This window comes from Serinus canaria, chromosome 12 (genome assembly GCF_022539315.1).
Source record: "Serinus canaria isolate serCan28SL12 chromosome 12, serCan2020, whole genome shotgun sequence".
In the NCBI taxonomy this organism is placed as follows: Eukaryota; Metazoa; Chordata; class Aves; order Passeriformes; family Fringillidae; genus Serinus; species Serinus canaria.
This window is the reverse complement of record NC_066326.1, coordinates 9,421,530-9,444,475: the sequence shown is the minus strand read 5'-3', so window position 1 is coordinate 9,444,475 and position 22,946 is coordinate 9,421,530. Positions and strand designations below refer to the sequence as shown.

The window sequence follows — 22,946 nt, the reverse complement described above, 5'->3', positions numbered from 1 at the left end:
TACTTGTTAGATTTAATTGTTTCTTTTCTTTGCAACACCTACACATGCCTACACACAAAAGCAGAGGTGCTCTTCCCTCCAAGTAGCCCAATACCTTTTTCTAACCTTCTGGGTAAAATTCCATGATTTCCATCCTTGAGTTGGGTGGATAATATCACAAGCAGTAAACATTGACACCCGCACACAATCAATTTTAACAGTCCATTTCCAAAAGAAATCCAATCCTACATGCCCTAACATATGCAAGCACTTTGGCAGTGCAGTTACCCTTGGCTTCCATGGATTAATAAAACAGAACAAACATTATAAAGAACAGTGATCCTAGATAAAAAGCCAAAAGCAAGACTTAGCACACCATATGAAACTCAGTCCCCTTCTATGGGTCACTCTAAGCCAGAGTGAACCTCTTCCAGTGGCAGGGAAATTTTCTTAAGGAGGGTAGCAGGGAGGTTAATGCCTGGGCTGGAAACTGGGCTTCAACATTTAACACTGGAGAGAAAACCTCTGTAGCAGTTGTTCAAGCGACACCGTGGACCAGCATTTGTATCAAATCTCCCTGGCCTTTGCACTGAAAACATCCCTCTCTTAACAAATCTCTAGTAATAAGTTATGCTTGACCACAAGCATTTGAGAGGAAACTCAGTAACCTCCATACTGGCGGAGAAAAACTGAATTTAAAAAATTGTTTCTATAGGCCATGAAAAGCTGTAGGATATTACTTTCATCTGTTTTCTTCTATAAAGGAGCAATTTCAGTAGAATGGGTAATCTCTAGAAAGAGCAAGAATTCATTTTGACAGCACAGATCAGCTCATTTATACTTAAAAGGTTAGTCAACAAAACTTTAGAGACCTGGTCACTAAAGTCCTAAAGCCATCAGGAGGTATCCATAAGACCCTAAGGAGAAGGGGTAAAGACATCCCAAGGCTGCAGAATAAAATGTAATGTTCAGTTTAAAAAACCAAACCAAAACAACATGCTACCAGAGTGGGGGCGAGAGAATGACAAATCCATCACCCTCTCTTTCAGTTCCTGGAGCTGACTAGCTGTGTGTGAGCTGTTAACACCAAATGAGGAAGACTAACTGCAAACCTGGATCTACCACAAATAAGTCATGCCCACTCAATTGCTTTCCATATGAGAGTAACATTTCTGGATAGACAGAAAATGCAAGTTGCTATATCTCAATTTTAGAAACGCTTCTGACACTGTTTCACATGCTATTTTTGTAAGTATGTTTGGGAAGCAGGATACAGATGATTATGAAGTGTATGCAAAACTGATTGGAAAACCACACACTGAGAAAATTCATCAGTTGTTCACAATCAGGAGGGAAAGATGTATTAAATGAAGTTCTGTGAGGACCCTCCACCGGCCTGGTATGGTTCCAAGTTTTCTCTAAATGACCTGGATGGTTGCAGAGATCTTCTTAAGTTTACTGACAGCCACAAGGCATGAGGGACTGGAAGCAGGCTGGGAAGTAAATTTTGAATCCAGAATGACTCATACATGAAAGGACAGATGTACAATTTGGTAGAGGGGCATGCAAGTTACCATACCAAGGCAGGAACAAGCTAATGAATGAAGGATGGGGAAAAACTATCAAAGTGACAGCAAGGACTCTTCAGATACTGTGGGCTGCAAACCAAATGCAAATCCACAGTGCCATGTCATATGCAAGAAGAGCTACAAGCAAGGTGGGAATATCTACAAAATCTGTGAAAACATCCTTTTCTTTTACTCAGCACTTATAAAGGCCTTGGCTTGAATACAGTCCCCAGGCTTGGGTACCACAGCTCAACAATGATGTGGCCCAACTGGAGTTCATTCAGGTTGAATCAGGGCAGATTCTGGTCAGACATCTGCAAGACCACAACTTCTGGAGCTGGGGGAGAGATGAGTTGTTCATGCTAAAAAGAAGAGAGGGAGGAGGAAAAAAAGTATTATTACTCTCTTCAGATATTTGGACGTGATGCACAGAGGGAAAGGAGTAATCTGTCACCTGTGTCAGGATGGAATACAAAGGCACTGAAATTACAAGTAAGCAAAGCTTTTCCTTAATATTTCAGAGTAATGAATTAATTTGAGCTGATGCGGTGTTCCCAGATTGGATATATTCAAATGCAATGTGGATGGGTGATATCACAGGTGTGGATGATACTATCTCAAGGCAGAGGAACAGCACAAACTCTTTCTGCCCAGTTTTGGCTCAAGGAAATTGATTCAGACCCAGAGATGTTTGTCTTGGTGCACACACCCCAGTTAGTTTTTCTCTTAATCTTTCATTTGGCTGCAACTGAGGCAAAGCTGACAAGTGACGTAAGCAGCCTGATGAGCAGGACTTATATTAAATAGCACTATTGTGATGAATTCTTCAATAACAAAGATAAAATCTTTCTTCCTAGGAGATTTATCTATGAAGATTTCCTCCTGTCTTATTCTAGCTCCTCACATTAGTTTTTCTATCCCTTTCAGGCATGTTTTTTCCTATCCTTTCCTCTGCTTATTTGGCAGCAGTGAGAGAACAGGAGAGCTGATCCCTTGAAAACCAAGAGCAGGAAGGGGCAGAGACCTATTAACAGGTCTCTTTTTCTGGCCATTCCCACCCTGCAATAAAGGGTGCAGTTTGCCCATCTGGAAAAAGGACAGGAAATACTGCACTCCTTGGCCCGCAGAGAGTCCATCTCATGCTAAAAGCATGGCTTCTAATGGCAACAAAAAAACCCCCACCCCAAAACCAAACAGCAAACCCAAACAGAAAAGCACTGAACATCCTCACTCATTTACTATCTTTATTCTTCCTTTGCCTTCTATACAAATTGTATTTTTAAAAATCAAAAATAATTAAGTCACCCAAATGGATACATCTGAAAGACAAACGGTCTTCTGAAGTGTCTGTGCTGTCCTCAATTAACATTTGACATGGGCTGGTTTGGGATGGGATCTTCAGTGGGTCACTTGGAGCAGCACGAAGGAGATCCAGTGAGTTCTGTTGCTCTGCACATTTCTGCAGTGATCCTGCAGTAAGGACTAACTGAATGTGAAGTTTGCTGGAGCAAAACATAGAGGATGTTCCTGGACTTCAGAAAGGCCATAAAGGATTCCAGGGAAGTCCTCCAACATCAGGATTACAAAGGCTCTTGTGGAAATACAATCACCTTGCTAGCAGCAAAACCATTCACTCTAAATAGAAAATAAACACCACTTCCCATAAAACATCACTGCTACTTTGTGTTTTCTGACCCTTCCATTCTGAAGGACACACAAAATCTCTCTATGATTAAAATGTCCCATCAAAAAATGTCTGAAAGCAACTGACAGCAAGAAAAGAAATCACCAATACCCTAATGGTGGTGGGCTCAAAAAGCACTTCTGAAATGTCTGGGTGCTTCTTTGAAACAATCCATTTGGTTTTGCCTATTCCACTTAAAATGCTAAAATTAGTGGTAAGATTGCACTTCCCTTCATTGCTTCCATTGTAGATTTCCAGAAAGCATTCCCATGAAAGCCATGATCTTGGTCCTCAGGATCACCACAAGCATAAGGTGTGAGGGTATGACACCAGGGAAAAAGACTTCCTTACCCACCCAGTGCCTGCACCATTCCCTTGTACATGACACAACATTGGCCCAAGATTCTCGAGAAATGTTTGGGGCTGACATCAGGAAAATTTCTCATTTGATCACCCAGCATCCAGACAGCATCACCATTTGCATCCACACAGCCATCTTGAAGCACCAGATGTCTCTGGTGTCACGTTGGAAAGGCTTCACAAATGACCCCCTCTGTGGCTGGTGGCACCAAGGAGACCCCTCGAGCACACTCAGTGTCAGCCACCTCCAAACCAGGGCCCAGATCCTGGCTCAACCCCAAGAGCAGCGTAAGATTCTGCCAAGTTGTCTTTTGATCTTTCCATGGAACAAGTACATTCCTGCCAAGTCACACGCCCAGACTCCCTGAGCCTATCAGGATTCATCAACGTGTCTCTGGCAGCTTCAAATTAAGCTCCCAAAATGCTTCTTGCTGTGCTGGTACAGTAGGTGGACGTTGCCTCCAGTCACTATCCGTGGGATTAGGCAACACAGCCAGGCTAAGATGTTTCCACCTGGTTTATCTTACCCTCAGATTTAGGGAGGAAAAACAATTTTCTAAAGTTAGGTTTCATGCTTTAGGGCTTCTTGATGCCAAGGAGAGGACAAAGTGAGTCTCACTACATCACTTCAGGCAGTACAAAATGATTCAGAAACCATAAATTACCTCTGTACTTCCAACTCCAACGTCTTTGCTTTCAGAAGGGAAATGCTTGCATCAGAGCGGAAGACAAGCTCCATGCAGCACATTCAGCTGCAACAAGCAGAGCTACAGCATGCAACAAAGTACCTGAATATTGCACTCAGTTAGAAATAGTAGAGCCTGTTCATTCTGGAAAGAATGGGGCCGGAATTTGATGCCTGCCCTTTGTAAAGGTGCCCTTCTACACTCATCTATGTACTCATTGGTAGAAATGAAATAGATTTTTTTTATACTTCACAGTAACAGTGAATTCATGTATAAAGCAGGGGTTAGCAGCTCATTGAAATGGCAGATTTCCAGCAGGAGCTGAAATATTTATTAGACAAGGTAACAGTGGACTATACCAGAGGGGGGGCAATGGCAGTGATCCCACCACATTCAGCAGAGTCCCTTCTCCCCTCTTCTTTCCCAGCCCCCTAATCACTATTGCTGAACGCCCAGACCATTCACACACTGAGCCTGGAAAATAAGGAGCTACATTTAGATTTTGTTTTTAAAAAGACAAAACAGCTGTAAAGGCTCCACAATATCTGAGGTGCCATAAGAACAGCGCCTGTGACTGCCAGTCTTCCAGGTAGAGAAGGCAGCCTGAAGGGTACTCTCCAGTGGTCACTGGGAGAAATTCTTTACAGAGAAGCCAAGAATATTTCACAAATCACAGCAATTAAGTTTGCATGCAACGGTTTGGATTTCTAAAACCATTTCGAAAGAAGCACATGAAACTGTTCATGATATTTAAGATGCGTAAAGAAAATCAGATTAAACAAAAGTAAACTACCGGACAAGGGCAGAAAAAAAATCCAGACGAGGCTCACTCACCAAAGTCTGACTGCAAATCCTTTTTCAGTCCACAAAGCATGTCTGCAGCTATCTATCAAATCATTCAACTAATTGTAAGAGCCGCTCAGTGTTCTCTCCCTGCCTGCGCTGGAATCCCTTCCCGGGCAGCCCGGGCTGCCTCCCACCGCCGAGCGCGGCTGCAGCGCACAAGCGGCTCCCGCACTGCCCGGCAGCGAGATCGAGCACCAACCGTCCGGGGCTCTCCAGTTTGCGAGGACTCAGAAATGTGGCAATCCTTTAGGAAGAAATATATTTACACGGCTGTTTAACGTGCGGCTCGCCAGTCCTGGGCAGAAATGGGAAAATGAAGGGTATGGGGTTTTTTTAAATGAGGTCCAAAAAATCCGGCGCTAGTTCTCTCGGCTCCACTGTCCATCAGGCATTGCCAAGCAAAAGTTGGAAGCGCAGTGATTAACCGGAACAGCTGGTTGAAGGGGAGGCAGCCACTGAACCCTGACGCTCCGGCAGATGCAGCAAATGTCGAGCGAGCACTTCATTCCCGGCGGAATTCCACCCCGCGCCCCGCCGGCGGAGAGCGGGCATCATCCCATGGAGATGCGCTGGCCCCTTCCTGCCCGAGCCCCTCGGAGGCTTTCATGGGCATTTCAGGCGGGGGGTGGGGGAATAAAAAAAGGCATAGACGGGAGGGGGCGGGCAGGCGGTGCTGCGGCGGAGGCAGCGCTGCCCCCGCGCAGCGCTCAGCGCCAGAACTTGGCCGGCAGCGGAGCCGCGCAGCAGCCCCCGAGTTGCAGTTGCAGCAGCAGCAGCAGCGGGGCTGAGCACAAGAAGAGGCTGCGACTGCAGTGTTGCCTGACACACTTTCCCCCACCCCCTCTTGGCAAGTGCTTGCAGAGCCTCCAGCACCTTTCAAGGCAATGTCAAGCTGCTGTCAAAGCATTACAGTGCCTCCCAAACACACACACATACGGTGCTCGTAAGGGAATTTGAGGCTGCAGCCTTGTGTCCTCCCTACAGCGTTTGCTGAGAACTCGGTTTAACCCTTCCTTAGGAAGGGCAGAGGAATCAGCAGGGGCAGAAGGCATGCAAGTCCTGTGTTGAGATCTTGGCGAGAGGAGGCTTTGAAGGCAGTGCGGGGACCCAGCTGGTCACAGGGAGTTTGGCCCTCCAGGACAAGGCGCTTCATGCCTTCCCTCGAAAATGCTGACCCTGCACTGTGGGCGGGGAGAGGGCACTGGCCTAGGAAGAAATGGTTGCAGCAAACCAGGGTCTCCTTCCTTTACTATTCAAATGGAAAAGTTGGCTGATTATTGTTGAAGATCCAGAGCATGCCAATGCCCTGGCCATGGGGCTATTAGGGCGTGCACAGGGTCAGATCCTGCCTCCAGCACTGTGCAGGTCCCCTTCTCAGCCAGGCTGTGAGATGCAAACTGTGCTAACTAGCTCATGGCAGCATTCTCCATAGCCACCCTATTCCCTTCAAAACTACTGTCATCTATAACAGCAAGATTATACCCACAAACAGTGAAGAGAGATCAAGACGAGCATGGACTAAAAGATGCACAAAAGACATCCACATTTTTGTATGAGGGTTCAGTCATGGTTGAGACTGCTACTAGATTTGTCTGAAAGTAGCCAAGAGGTCACAGATTTAGAAGGAAGCTCATGGAAAGGCAGCAAGGTTAAGTCTGGTTTCCTTAGGAAAAAATCAGGATAAATCAAGAGGAACTAAACACATCTGAATGAGCCAGCAGGAAATTTTTACAGACCTGGGGGCCCTAGCTCTGTGTGGAGGAGGCTAACTGGGTTTCAGCCTAATGCCAGAGCTCTTGTTTAGATTGAAATGCAGCAGCATCTCTATTGTGGTTCAAATTCAGCTGTTTCATGAGAGGATAACTTCTACAAAAGCAATAAAATCACTAAGTAATAAAAAAAACTACTTACAAAAGAGATATTTTGGTCCATAATTTGTTTAAAAGAAGTTATTCAGTCTGACAATAGACTTAATTAGTAATTGAGGCAAAATTTATAATTAGAAATCTTTTCACACAGCTATTAATGCTTTTGCTGCAGAGAAATTTCATCTTAAAGGAAAAAACATTACCAGTTGCACCACAAATACAAGAAGCTGCAAATTTGAGAACAGCCAATTGCTTTGGATGCCATGAAATGGATGTCTCCAAAATGGTGTTTTAAAGAAAAATTTAAAATAATTGTGTGTTTACACCACCATAAAATTCTTCCCAGGTTATCTGCTGCATGAAAAAAGTGTGTGAGAACACAGCTCAAATTCACAGTTGAAGCTGCTTGTTTCTGTGGATGAGAACTGGCTGGAGCTGCCCCATTCCTCTGATGTTGGTGGAGAAGGAAGAGGCATTTGAGCATTTCAAGTACAGAATTGCTGGTGGCATTTGTTGAGCTGCTTGGCAAGATACCAGAGCACCAGGAGCCTGGAGAGGACAAAGATGTTTACTCTGTGGTTTCTGGCCAAAATCCACAAACACAACACTTTCTTCGTGTTTCAGGTGGCACTATATTAAAACCAGTTGCAGTGAACAGCTTGAGTTTCTAATGGGGAAGGGAAAGGATACACCACACACCCCAACAAAACAAGGCAGACCAAAAGCATATGGTATGGCATCAAAATGTCATAAAAGAGCGTGAGGCATCAACCTAAGCTATGGTGACAAACTCAAGGAACAATATGTAGAGTTTTGATGTTTCAGGAACAGTCTGTGCATTGTCCTGTACCTTCTTGACATAAACTTTAGGTTTGTGTGCTCAGAATTAGCAGCTTTCCATAAATGCTCTAGCAATATCCACTACATACAAGCCTCACCTACGAATGTATGGTTTTTAAAATAAGGTAATTTTGTGGAGGTGGGATGTTGAAAAAGTCTTTTCACAGGAAAAAAAAAAGAAAAAGAAAACAAAAATCTCAGTTCTGTTTTTTTTGGCATATTCTGATCTCTTATTACCATTCCAAGATGAAAGAGGGTTTAGGAAATGCTTTCTTGTACCTCCACTTCAGTATAAAATGCTCAAGGAAAAAGACATCACAGGCAGAGGACAGTCCATGACTAGAGAGCTTCTGGGTGGTCCCTATTGGAAACATCCATGCATGCAGGCTCGTGGCTCTCATCCATACTGAAGTGGTGATGCCTGTGAACAAGCACTCACTCTGCAGAAATGGGCATTTACTCTTCTCAGGAACAGGCCGTCCTTTGAGTAAAGTTCATTTGTTGTAAGTAAGGAGTATCTACCCTTGCATGCACAGACATGTACCAGAGCATTTCTTGTACCCACCACATCCTGTCCTGCTCATGAATCTCATACATATTTCCCCAGAGCTGCCTTACAGATCCTCCCAGGACCTTGGTGGGAGTGATGCTTCAAACCTTACATGGCCTAAATTGGTTGGGACAACATTTACAGAATAGAGTTTTATCCAAACAAGACAGGAAGGCAAGATCACAGGCTATTCAGAATATCCATTATTTAGTCCAGTGTTTGGTGGGTATTTGTAACAATTACTTATTTAACCACATCCAAAAGGATCCTTGTCAGAAGTCACAGGACTGTGGAACGCTCACACAAGATCCTGACGTGAACCATTTAGCACTGAACATGCTCTGAGCTGTGGAGAACAGAGACAGAATCTTACATCACTCCACATTAGGAAGTCTCAGGAGACTCTCTGAAGACAGCTGAATGAACATAATGAAGAGTGAGCCACAAGGAGACGACGAGGAAAAACCCCAACCACGTGCACTTAGCGCAGAGGAACACCGACGTTCCAACCTCATATAAAATGATATTAATAGCAAGAGAAATTGCTTTGGGTTAGGGAAGGTTCAGAAGAGACTGACACAGATGCTTTCTACTTTTTTTAGCTCAGATGTTAAATTAAGTTTTTCCATTGCCATCTCCTTCTTCCCATCCTACTTCTTCCAATTAATAATACACGCCTGCACATCAGGAACCCCTGGGACTGGGGACTCATCTTCCTGCTCATCCACCCTCTCAAGGCTTGTTTCTGGCACAGCAGACCCAGTGCTTCCAGTTTTCTTACTGGGAAAGACAGTTTTTACTCGGAATTCTAAGCATTTCTGCACAAAATCAAGAAGTTTGGAGAGCCTATACCCTACTTTGAACGATTTTTTGGTTGCAACAGACAGGGGGGAGGAGGGACAAAAGGCAGACCCATCACTCTCTTGGTGGAAGAGACTTCACAGCTGATTACCCAGCTACCCACTGGCTGCACATTTGCTCCATTTCATCTGCTCCAGTTTTACATAGTTGTGCTTATTTAGAAACCCCAGACAACTGCATATCAGCCTCAGGCCTCATCTCTGGTCTAAGCAGATGCCCTGATTTTTACATACAACCCCAAAATGCAATGCACTGTTTCATCAATATATTTTTATGGCAAATGGACAAGAGTCTTGAAAAGAAAAAAATCTTTAAGGGTATTTAAACAGCTTAATAATGGAGCCAGAGGAAGAAGTCCTTCATTGTTCTTTTCCTCAAGTGCAAATTCCACCAGCCATACCTAAACATTAATTTATTACGGGTAATGAACACTGAAAGATAGATTGACCCATCCAGTAAGCAATTAGAAGCCATGCTGCATGCACACAGGCAGAGCACTGAGACAGAGTACCTCCTTTACAGAGTACCTCCTTTACAGAGCAAAGGACTTCCAAGACCCCCATCCATTCCCTCCACCACCAGAGCACAATAAAATGGTTCCTGCACATTTTTCTGGATAATCAGAGTAGGACACACTGGGGTTGGAGACCCCAGTGCTGATAACAGAAACAGTGGAAGACAAATAGGCTGCAGGAAAGTACAAGGTCCTTTATTCCCCAGCCAGCTCTAATGATACAAAAGAGCTCATTCAGGGACCTTGTTAGCAAAGGTCATCCCAACAAAAGTGAATCTTGGCTTTACAATGATTTTTTAAGCCAAATGGAGATGAGCTTGACAAGACACAGCAATAAGAAATGCAGCAGGAGGTTAAAGATACAACAACAACCACCAGCCATGCCAGGGCAAGGTTGGAGTTTATGACCTGGTCCAAAAGGAGCAGAGCTCTGGAAGCTGTATGCACAGCATCTGAAAGCAGGTTCTACACTTTCAGGTAGACAGAGTATATTTCTCCCATTTATCTCTACTTCTGTGGCTTTATGTACAGAACAAGTACTTTTTCTTGGCAAAATAAACATAGCACACACCCCCCCCCCTTTAGAAATTCTCCTAATTTGTTTTACTTTTTACCCCCCTCAAATCTTTCATGGCAATATATCTGGCTGGTATCCCACAGCCTTATGACACTAGTAAAATCTTCAAGCACGTGTGTGATTGGAGGAACCATGCAGACACAGAAAGCAAGAGCAGCACCATACCACTAGAGAAAACAAAATGCCTACTTCCCAGCTTTTAGTGACCCGTGCACTGGAATGACAGCAACAAACAAAGCAAAAATAAAAAAACCACACCAGAAAATCACAACCACACTGGAGTGCAAGTAAGCAAAGAAGCAAAGTAAGCATCTAAACTTTTCAATGATTTCCAGTTTTAAGGTCATTTCATCACTCCAATCCACAGCAAGTGCATGGCAGCTGCACTTGGCATTTCAATATCTGCACCAGTGGCTGCCCTGAAAGGTCCTGTTGGTGATCTCTCCTTCAGCAAAAATGCTGTTTCTTCTTCATATTTTAATCATGCGACCAAGAATGAAAAGAGTGATGGGTCTTTTAGCAGCTGGCCTGCATCTCCCTTCCTTCCACACTATGAGTGAGCAATTTAGGTGAAACAAGCTCCAACACAATCAAAGTACAGATGAGAGAAAACATACTCTGCTACAGATTTTTAGATATAGAGAGAAAATGAGAAACAGGAACTGCAGCCCTACAAGACTAGGACACAACCTTAGAGCTCAATCAGCCCCAAGGATGGCAGGGAGCAGAGGTGTGAGCATGTGGATGGGGCTGCAAAGCACATCAGCATCCCTAAACCCCTTACCATATTACATGCCACCAGAACTCTGGTCTTTGCAGTAGTAGGGACTTCCTCCTCTTGATCCAAAAGGATGCAGTGCTTGAGCCCAAACAGAGGACCCTTCCAGCGGCAGGGATGTGACATTGCCACAGACATGAGCAAAAGACAGAGAAAGAGGCAATGCAGCAACCTGTAGGACAGGTCTTAGCATCCAACTCCACTCCTGCCTGTGGGAAGAAAAACCTCTGCATCTTCCCCTTAAAGGATCATCTTGGCACTGGTCTCTGCAGAGGCAATGCTGCCAATGCAGATGGAAAAATAAGCAAGTGGGTCATCAGTCTTACCCCTTGTCACACAGTTTCTTTTCAATGAGTAGCAGTGTAACAATGCATTAACAATAAATGAAATGCCATGTTAACACTAATTTGCATAGTACAGAGCCATATTGCTCTGCTGCCTCTATTCTCTTTCCTAACTCTCCTGACCTGCATATGAAACAAGATGAAATTTAATTGCTGGGGCATTCAGTAGAATCACTGAATTCCTGCTTAATGAGCCTTCATTTGTACTCTGTTGCATCAGACACCTTCTCTCCAAGGTGCTGTATTAACTAGCTCAGATATGAAATATTTTCCAAGGCACATTTTCATATGTGTTTCAACAAAGAAATAGCAGGAAAAGCACTGACTGCAAAAGACAATATTAGTATCAGCAGCATGATAAGGCCAGTGAAATCCCAAGAGCACCAAGACATATTCCTCCACCAAAAAAAAGCTTCAATGGCTTTTGTGTATGCTCTAGCATGCTACTATGCAGCATCTATGCTGTGCAACTCTTCTAGAAGAGACAAGGCAAAGCTAGGTGAGACCTGGCCAAGGTCTATATGGGAGACAGCCAAGAACTAGAAGCAATACCAATAATTTTGGTGACTCAGAAAAAGCACAGCCCACGTTGCACCCAGGAGTCAGAGCTCTGGATGGTTTTGCATTCAGATATCTCAGTGAGCTCACCTCATTGAGAAGTCCTTGGCTGAGGAGGTGCCTCATGTGAGGCATCTCAGGCTGCATGGCCAGGCAGTTCCCTGAAAGGCCAGCCTTCCTCCTCGGCTTTTGCTCAGCCTTAGCACAGCCACTACCTGCAGCACACGGCTGTGCTTCAGAGTCACATGCAGGGACCAAAGCCACCAAACAGGCGACATTACCTCGTGGTAGCACGGGCCACAGGGCAGCGCAGCAGGGGTGCCCAGCTGAGTGGGCACATAGCGCTGGGCGAGGATGCGGGCCGGTGTCGGCTGCAGTCCCGGCTGTCCCCACGGAGGGTCAGGAGCAGTGCCCACGGCGGGTCAGCGGCACAGCCACACTCGGCGGTGGCAGCAGGAGCGCGGGGGTAACGATCACAGAAAGGAGACAACCATGACCCCAAAGGCGCTGCCAGGCCACAGGCAGCAGCTTCCCAGCGCGGGTTGGAGCCAGGTCAGGCTGCCCGGCTGGCTCAGGAGGGCTCCCGGCTCTCACCGCCCCGGGGATGCGGCGCTCAGGGCCGCTGGAGCTCGCAGCCGCCCTCGGAGCGGGCTGGGGCAGCCGCGTGTGCCCGGCGCGGTGTTCCCGGCTGCCGCTCCAGCTTGTCAAGTTTTACCTCCCAAGCTGGGGCAAGGCAGAGCCACACACAGCTCCGGGTAACCCCCAAGAGCTGAGACCGGGGATTTACGAAGTATTTTGGCTTCAGAACACGCGGAGCTCCCTGAGGGACTGCAAATTGCTTGTTAGTGCAGGTTTGCAGGATGGGAGCAGCCTCCCCGCTCCCAGCCGGTCTCCCCGGGAGCAGTTCCAGCACGCTCCCAGCAGCCTGTAAAGGCTTATCCTTCCACTGGTGCGTTCCAGTCACCTATAAAATACTGCTTAGGCTCATCCCCAGCGTGGGTCCGGACAGCACCAGGGGATCCAAGAGAGCTGCAGCGGGCCAAGAGACCAACCACCAAGTCAGCTTCCCGTTTGTGCTGTAAGGGAAGAGACTGGGGATCGGGGTATGGTGTGAGGCACGACTAATTATCCCAGGGTAGCTAATTATAAAGGACGCAAATTGGCAGAAATAAAGCCACATGGTCAATAATAGTATTTTTTTTAAAGCTGGAAATTTTAGCCCATTATCTTTCCAGCTGAAAAGCTTTAATTGAAAATGGCTAATCTTCCAGTGGGTTCAGGAAGGGTTTACAAGCTAATTGCTCTCTTTTCTTTAGGATTAACACTTTGTTCTGTGAATAGGGGTGGAGGGCAGCAGATGTGCAGCCTTTACTCTGTTTAATCCAAATACCCCACTGCCACAGATGCTCCCAATAGTGTGTGGTGGCATAATGGAATCTCTTTCTTGCACATAAAGTGCTTGTTCTGAAATGAAATTACAGCTATCTATTAGGAAGGGAACAATAAATTTCCTCCACCACGCATCCCCATCACGAAAGACACAGCATTGGGCTGTAAAAATCCCTGTTGGAAATAAATCTTGCTGGAGAGAGAGCAGCGAACAGATGAATTTACCATGTTCCTTTTGTAACTGGTAGTCAGTGTCATTTGGACACAGGGAGAAAAGTCATTATCCCACAAAAGTCAGAGCATGATCCTGAAAAGTCATTATCCCACAAAAGTCAGAGCACAAGCCTCAAGGTGGCTGGGACCTGGCTGCTAAGCTCTAGGCTGGGAGAAGATTTAAAGGAGCCAGTTGGGAGAACAACTGCCATTTCTCTCCATTTAAAAAGAGAGAAATTAATTCTGCTAACCACAGTGACAACTACGACCTATTGCTCTCACAGACTGCCCATAAAGCTAGTTGGGAATCTTGACTACCTGGACTGGATGGGATTTGTACTACATGAGGAAAAGGGGTTGGCTTGATCCTGTGAACTGTCTGGGAGAGATGTACTTAAAGGAGAGGAGATCCCTAAAAGTCAGAGTGAAGCCTATTTCTCATAAAGAGGGGAGGGGGAGAAAAGGTACATTCAAAGACATCTTAAATGAACAAAATGAGGTCGTGGCTATTCAGCTCTTGCTGCTGCAGGGCAAGGAAGACCAAGTCCTTCTTCACCTGAAATCTGCACTCCTGCTGTTCAGAAAACAGGCACCTCCTTGCAGGATCCTGATTCCCAGTCCCAAAGGGTAACTAACACCTGTTAACAAAGCAACTTTTCCTATCCCCATGATCAGACCAGGGAAGACCACACCATTAGGAGTAACAGTGTGCCAGCCCACCCTGCCCAGACTGGAGATCACAAAAGCAACAGAGCACTTGGGCCCAGAAGGTAAAGGGAGAAGGAGGAAACATTTAGTGTTTGAATCAACAAGTCAAGCTGATGATTTAATGTCTCAGCAGTGCTGCTCAGGAAGACACCAGAGAAGGGATCCAGCCCCACCTGGATGAGCTGTCTAACAGCATCTCCAGGGCTTCCCCTAGAATGGCCAAGGAGAAGGACATGTTTGCCTAGACAACAGGTCATCTCAAGTCCCTTGAATCAATTTCCTAACTTTAACAATCTATAAACTAGAGAGAAGATTCATCTCTTTTGACAGAGCAGCAAATACAGCTCAGTAACTGCTTCCCCTATTCCTCCTCTCCCTAAAACCTAGAATTTTCTGCTGAATCACGATCAAAAGAACATACTCAAACCCAGAAAGGAAGCAGTGCAAACACTACCCATACAAGAGTGTCTCAGTCAAACCCATGGAAGCAGAAGACACAAGAGTCTAGGGAATGGGTACCATACTCAGAAATTTCAAAAGCTCAGCTAGTTTTTAAAAACTGAATTTGTGTGAAGTACAGCTCAATATTGCCTTTTCAAACCCTTCCTGGAACAGTCACGATGTTGCAATCTTAATTCAAGCCTTTCATTAGCTGGTGAATTGGAATATTTAGTGTTCAAATGAAGATGAATTGTTGCCAGTCACAGCATCATCCTGCATTCAGCAATGATCTCGATCTTGCAAAGTATTTCCTCAACTAAGGAAGAAAATCCTCAGAGCAAGCAGATGACAGACACACATATCATGAGCATATGACCATATTAAAATCTAGATGGATGCTGAGATACTTAGAGGCATGGGTTAGAAGGGGATATTTTCAAAACTCTCTTAACCCAGTGACCCAGTTTATGGGAAAGATGCTTTATCATTTGTACCTTTAGATTACTCATGAGAAGAGGCAGCAAGTGCACACTCTCTGCTACCCCAGCAGCTGTTCACATGGTGAAAAGTGGTAGTTACTTGTGCAAGAAGGCATTAAAAGTTAGAGATTTGTTCATTATTGCTTTCCTGGGTGCTGTTTCTGGTACTCAAAGGCACAAAAATCCTGCAGAAGCTGACTCTCTAGAGCTACACCTCCTACTCCAAGAGTTCATTTCTGTGCAAGAGCCACTGGGAACAATACTGAAAACCTTATTGCTCCACAAAGATGAACACACAGAATCCAAGCCAGAATCAACACTGGATAAATTACGACCAAGAAAACCAAGTTTTAAAGCTATATATTTAGCAAAAAGATGCTTTGAGTGTCTTCTTCTTTTCAAAGGAAAACAAAAAAGAACAGAGAAAATTATTTTCTGAAACCTGTAAGAAGCACTGTGAAGACCTAGTTTTGTAATCACCCACCACATTAGCTGACATCCCTGACATGCAGCTACAGACCTACTGCAGAACTGAACTAGCATTACAGAACAGCTTCCTAGAAAAAGCTTTTGGTAATGGAAATATTCTGTCCAATTATTTACACAGTGATCGCTTAAGAATATTTATTCTCCAAAATATACTGTGCTGTAAACCCCATTTACTCCACTATTAATTCATTTCTGAGAAGCAGCACAAGGCTTAGTGGGATGTGGAGATTTGAGTGAAAATTATGGGATTGCTTTCTTTATAGCTGAGAATTGATGAACATATGTCAGGAGACAGAAACAGGATCAAACAGTCTTGATCAAAACAATCAGACCAGGGCAGTGAAGCCTACAGAGGCTCTGAAACAGCAAGCAATACCTGAGGGGCAGGTCACAATGGGGACATTAAAGCTTCCTTGCAAGATTTCAGGTGCACCTCTGCAGTAACCACACACTCCTGGAGTTCATTGCATATAGATGGTGCCCAGGAATGGCTGACTAACAATTACTTACATTTTATGTGGTGTTCCAAAGTAATTAAAAACTGGATTCCTTTAGAAATAGCATTGCCTCAAGCCCATCAGGATGTTTTTTAGGCAGTAGTCGCACCATTACAAAGGGTATTTGTGATCTGAATTGCAGCTACATTAAATACATTATTAAATATACAAAGGATCATGCAGCTGTAGTTATCCCCAGAATGACTCACTCCTGGTGTACAGTGATTTAGCCAGAGGAGAAGGGTATTGGAGGAGGAAGGTACAAATGTTCTTCACAGGCCATTATTGCAGCTCCCACATCAATCCCCTCTCCAAACCACTCTCTCCTTTCCCTTCTTCATGGAATCACTTGGGTTAGAAGGAACCTCTCTGGAAACACTGCCATGAAAGAACTCCACAAATAAAAACACTCCCCTACTTGGGAAGCTTTCAACAACACAAATGTTTACCCTGGGACCACATGGGTGAGGGAAGGTGAGTGTACCTGCTGTTCCCTGTGAAAAGGGACATTGGCAGAGCCACTCCAGCAGCATCCACACCTGCTGATCCTGCCCAGGGCTGGGAGCCGTGGCCTCGTGGCCAGGATTCTCCTCTCTGCAGAGAGCGACCCAAGTGCACCAGCCTCCCTCACTCTAAGAAGGTATTTGGCAGGATTTGACAGTCAAGCATAATTCCAGATGAAACACACCAGATTGAAGGATTTCTGCATAATTAGGGATATAATACTGGATTTAAGAATCTCCCAAATACCCGCAGTTAACAGAGGGCAGCGTGCTCGGCGGAAACCCATCTCCTGTCACCAGGGAATAAAGCTGGCACTAAGTGGATGCAGATCTTCACTTTCTTTAATATCTCAGCAGCCAAAAAAAGTCCTTTCCAGAACAGGCCTAAATCCACAGGAGATCTTCTGGACTGGATGCCCCCAGCTCAGAGGCATCCAGTGTTCCCAAAACAGCAAAGTGGCTGTGCTGGTACTCAGGCTTTGGGAAAGTTTCTATAGCAACAGGACACAAAAAAAATTTAGGTGTTTACATGGTGCAGCTGATTTACGCCATCACAGCTGTGTTTAAGTCATTGAGGCCGAGGAAAAAGCCTGAAAAAGTAAGATGCAATTCCCCATCAGAGGAGTTTTTCCCTTTGTTTCACCCCCTACCAGTTTTTAAGTTTCAGATTTTGTGTTGATGGGTCACTTTTCTGTTACCTCTTCCAAGGCCCATCCCTGTGTAGGCGGTTTTTTTATATTCCAGCTGTTGAAAGGCCATAGAATCCCAAATTTTCTAGCTTTCAGAAAGACCTAGTCCAGACAGTACTGCAAGATACACTCTTCTCAAAACAGCAGGTGCAAATATATTGGTCGCTTACTGGGCAGTGTCATTTCATTTGGAGAAGAACAGGACAGCTATACATGCACATTTTCTAAGTACACATCCAGATTTTCTGTGAAGCTACCAGGCAGCAGTGGACAGCACCATCATCAGCTCTTCCTCTGTGGGCCACTGTGGTACATGGGGATCTGCAAGGTGGGCAAACCTCTGCACTGAGACCAGGAGCACACTGAACAGCAGCTCTGTGCCATGAGGTCACAGATTTAAGGCTGGTGGGGACCTTCCTGTGTGTTTTCTCACCAGTCCACAGACACCTCCCTGCAATGAGCTCATCCTCACTCCACTGCAGAGGACGCAGCTGCCATGCCTAGCAGAAACCCCAGGACAGACGTGTCACCTCAACAGGCTGATCTCAATGCTCAGAATAAATGCAAAACCTTCCTGCTACTCCAGTCCCACACTGCAGCAGCCACTCCTCAGCATGTTATTTCTCCCTCTGTCCCTGGATTGGCAGCCTCTGCTTTTCCAGAGGGATGAGTGCACAAGAGTGTGATGCCCTCACACAACATACCACCACTTGTCTGGGGTGAAATCCGAGGCTCTGCTGTCACTGATGTTTGCAGCCCTGCAGGCTTCTGCCCCAGCACATTGCCTGTCCCCAGGCCCTGGGGTGACAGAGGAGATTTATGGGCCCAGAAATGTGATGCTCATCTGTGTCACGGGATGGAGAAAATGGCAGCTGCAAAGTTCAGTGTGCCATTAGGACAGCTGTGGCTTTTCCCCAGGCAATATTGCTGCCCAGCTTCTGTCACAGCTTCTCTCCCTATCCTTTCACCTTCCTTGGACTTCAGCAAATTAGGAGTTTCACTTCAGTTTTGAACTAGCAAAAGTTTCAAAGCTATTGAGAGGTGACCGCTCAGTGTTTTCTCTCACCTTTCTTACAGGTGAAGAGCTCCTAAAGGACAGTGCCACAAAACCTTCCTCCCACTGCCACCTCACACCCCCTCCCTGAAAACACTTGCTGGAAGGCAGTTAAAACTTAAAAAAAAAAATTAAATGGTGAAAAGGACAGACAAGGAAGGGGAAGCATGGGGATTGAGCAGACAGCAGATTAATAGCCTGGCATTTATGGCAGTTTAATAGTAGAGCTGTCACAATAGGAGAGATTTACTAATTGCAGAGTCATTTGCCATGGATTCCCATCAAGCTGCCATTTAAATCGCTGTGCAGTTTTTAAGATGGTTTTTGAAAGTGAGGAAGGGGGGAGAAGAGACAAGATCCACAGTCCTTGTGAAGCTAAATTTAGGGACAGGGTCTCAGAGATGACCAAGTCAGTAAGGAAGCAAGGAAGGAGCCAGCAGTGCTGCGAGCCCCAAGGAGCTGGGGAGGAAGGGGCAGGTATTTGTGTCTGAGCTCTTCCATGCAGTAAGCAGGTCTTACATCTGGGGACAAGGCTCTGACCTCAAACTAAGCCCTGGAGAGTTTTACATAGGTTTAACCAGTGACCTGCTAATACTTCCAACATCTCCCCAAACTTGTCTTTTTTCAGAATTAGTCAGCACTGGGTTTAGGGACAAAAGAAGAGTAGTAATCTCTTGGGTCTGTCAGCAGGGAGGATCAAGTTGGTCCTTCTTCTGCTGACTTCAAAGTGAGCAGTAAGCTCCTAATTTGTACATTCTCATCACACAGAGCCTCAACCTGAGGCAAGCACAGCTATTTTCGTCAGGGCAGCCTGGTGACAGAATGCTGCAGTTCTCCACAAGCCACCTCCACAACTTGGCTCTTCTCCATCAGGTCCCTGAGGCCACGAGTGCCAGGCCAGGGAGTGATTCACAGAGCTGTGAGTCCCACTAGACTCACGACACCAGGTTTGAATTGTTTCCAACTAAATCCTCAAGTGACAGTTGTTACCTGGTGAAAACACCTCATTCCAGTCAAACCTGATGTTCCTCAGCCCTGAGCAGGAAGTTTCCAGCACAGCCTGGAAACCAATCCAAGTGCAAGCAAGAGACCTGGTGAATGGATGATGAATGGAAGATGGTTCTCAATCAGGAAATAAAACCTGGAGCTTTATATACTAGAAGGGCACTCTCACCTTTTGGGAAAGGAAAAGGTTCTCAGCACTACCAGGAACAGTTCTGCATCCAGTAGTTCTTTGCCCCACACTCCCACCCTCCCCAGCATCACTCTCTGGGACTCATTTCCCCCAGAATAAAAGGGGGCAGCTGCCCTTTGCACCTAGTCCTTTCACCTGCAGAGGCACAGGACACTGCCACCACCACCAGAATGGCAAGAGAACTTCAGGGCACTCAGGTGGGCTCTGCTTGGTGCCACAGGAGAGGTGGGGGAGAAGCTCTTTGGGGACTCAGGGCAGTGATGCCATCCCATCTCAACCAGCAGCACAAGGGAGGCCGTGCCTTCTCTGTCAGACATGTTCTCATAGCTCAGCTGAGAGGCTACAAAAAAAAAAGGCTGTTTTATTCCTCTTTTCCTCTAGGGAAATGGAACACTCTTAGAAGTTCAGCCAGGACTTTGCAGATCATCAACAATTAGAAGCCTACAAGGGTGCATGGTTGAGGCTTTTGTGGCATTTCAATTCTGCTGTTATTTAATAACCCCCCATGACTCAGGCTTCCCTCCCACATGCTGTGGCCCAGCACTCCTGATCTTTTTCATCCATTTGGATCCCCTGGTACAGAAGACAAAAATGTGTTAAACAAGACTGCTCTGCCATTGCACCTGCAACTAACCTGACACCCCAAGAACATGATTTGATCAGGTATTACATTTTGTCCTGGCCTCCAGACTGTTGTTCAAATGCATTTGCAGAAAGGATGCTGTATTAAGGCAGCATAGAGCTCTTCCTATAATTTCTCTGAGGACAGAACAAGGCAGCACCAGCCCCATCCAGCCCCAGCATCCAACCCTTGCTGTAGCTGTTTCTAAATGGTTTTGGCCTACCAGGAACACATTTAGACACAGATGAGAAGTGTTACAAGGAGTTTTCTTCTCAGAGGCACAATCAATTCCCATTTTACATTTAGCAGAGATAAGATGGCTGAAGCATAATTGATTTTATTTTATGAGATGTTATACAATGAGCATTCTTAAACAGAATTCAGTTATAATGAACATACAGTACAAGATGAGCCTTCACTGAGGCAAATGTCATTGCCTAGGGACAAGTTCAGATCTAAGTAACATCAGATTCATTACTCTGCTTCTTAGATGAGGCTCTTCAGTCATGTTAAGGCAAATGTACCAACGTTTACGTTCCCCATGCATTCCCATCAAGATGAGGACAATGTTTACCACCAGCTCTCTTGCTAATACAATGTCTCCCACTGTGCCTGTTTCACTTTGGAAAGTCCTTTTCCTTCTTTTCCTGTCAACTCATCTATGGTACTTGGGAAATCTTTCCTCAGGCTTTGCAGTGACATTTGGATCAATGGGAGAAGTCAGGGCCACTTCTCTTTGTTTCTGCACAGCACCCTGCAAAGCCAGCCCAGTGCCCAGGTTTTGGGATCCTTCTCCTGCTGCTCCAGTTTGGAGGCCACAGCTGCCAGCCCCACCACTGGTCCCTCCTAAGGACCATAGACACCCACCTGCTCTAGAGGGGAGCTTTTGCTTGTTCAGACAGGTGCACCCCACCACCCTTGGCCCCAGGATCTGGCTCTGCTCCAGGAGCTGTGGGGACACTTCCTCCCACCCCCAATAGCACTGCCCACCCCAAGCACTCTTTGCCTGCCCCCAGACACCACCTCTCTATGGACTGCATGCCCAAGGAGTTCAGTCACCCAGCCAGCAAGCTGGAGAGCAAACACCATCCACCACTGAAAGAAGTTTTTTTTTTTCTATGTGAAAATGCTGGGCTCAGGTAGGGACAAAAGAGGATTAAAGAAATGTTTGAGCAAAGTAAGTGAATGATGGGGACGCAAATTTGGAAAGTCCCATTGGAAGCAACTTCCAAGACTGACGAGGCAAAAATTAAGAGGCAAAGAAGAAAAGAAGAAAAATACAGAAAATTACTAAGTGGAAACAAAAACTCATAAAAATTGAGAGGTTTTTGAAGTGTGCTTTTTCTTTGATGATAGTTTTAGTTTTCTGCCCCTATTCCCTCCCCAACCCTTCTTCCAAGCCTGAGCTTTAGGCTTACTTTCCTTGTGCATGGAGCAGGGGAATGAGGGAAGCAAAAAGAGGAGGCTGCTCTGGAGTCTATAGAGCCTAAGGTGCTCTAGCAACACTCTATGAGTTCAGCCATCACATATTAATACAAGCTGTGTCTGATCAGAAACTGAGTAATTAGAACAGCCTGGAAGGTTAATGGCATGCACCACCTACCATCACCTCATTAGAGGAGAATCTGTAATCCAGACACCAGTATTGCACCTGCTTAGTGCAGACTCACAGAGTGATGGATGGCAGAGCTGACTCTGAACCCTGACAAAGCTGCACATGGGAGCTGCTCCCCAGTCACAGAGAGATTGACAGCATGGCTTGGGTGATGGCATGGCTCTGCCTTCACTTTTACAACTCCAATTTTTCTTTCCAGGAAAGAATTGGAGAAGAGGGCCAAAAATGCCACCCTATTCCCATACCCCAGGAGACATTCCAGAGAATGTAGAGTTGTCCATTCATCATAACTTTACTGCTGGACTTCATGGCCTCAATGAAACTCAGAAAACTTGAGTGAAGATTGTGCGGAATCTTACCTAAAAATTGCACAGGTTGCACTTGTATTGATTGCCACACTTCAAACTGTTCAGTACAGTTGTGCCATGGATTTCTATTTTGACACAAACCAGCCTAAATAACATCCATTAAAGATTTCCTCCTGATAACTCCTTATCCAGAACATCAAGCACAGCACAAAGCAAAATCCCTCCCCAGGGCAGCAAGTACCTGTGCAGTAAGTACACTACAGTTCAGCTACATTTCAGAAGGATAAAACTACTCCCAAACAGTTCCCATGTTCAAAGATTGTCCAGTTAGGAAGAATTTTTAATAAATTTAAAAAGGAAAGAAGAAAGGGGGAAAAGTGAAGGAAAATGTCCAACCCCACTAAGCCAAATAGTGGGGAAACAACCAGTGCCAGCCTAAGTTAGTGCTGAAATGAGGAACTGAGAAACCTGTGTTTCCTTGGCATGGAGACTAAAACAGCCAAGAGGAAAAGCTGTTGACATGGAAATGGTTTTGGATTGCACCTTGCAGCTGGGAGGAAAGTGGGAGGAAAGCTGAAGTAAAGCAATCCAGCCCTGCCAGTTGTTTCTCTGCCATTCAGCCCCAAAAATCGTCCAAGTTTAAAGAAAACTGAAAAATCCCTTGAGGAAGAGAAGCTCCCAAGCTACAGAAGGGCAAAGGCAGCATGACTCAGCCACTAATCTCCCAAGGA

The 22,946-nt window shown here is 45.5% G+C and overlaps 1 protein-coding gene across 5 annotated transcripts in view; it reads right to left on the bottom strand.

The window, feature by feature from the left end:
* GRIP2 (glutamate receptor interacting protein 2) overlaps positions 1–22,946 on the bottom strand; it is a 261,679-nt gene that overhangs the window by 76,061 nt on the left and 162,672 nt on the right. Inside the window, exon 1 of one of the 5 annotated variants that reach the window (XM_030227933.2) lies at positions 5,112–5,844. The exons of the other annotated variants lie outside the window; for them this stretch is intronic. Within the exon in view, the coding sequence (XP_030083793.1) occupies positions 5,112–5,151 (40 nt within the window). The 5' untranslated portion in view covers positions 5,152–5,844. Of the gene's footprint in view, positions 1–5,111; positions 5,845–22,946 lie in introns of those variants that run through there. 5 annotated transcript variants of the gene reach the window in all.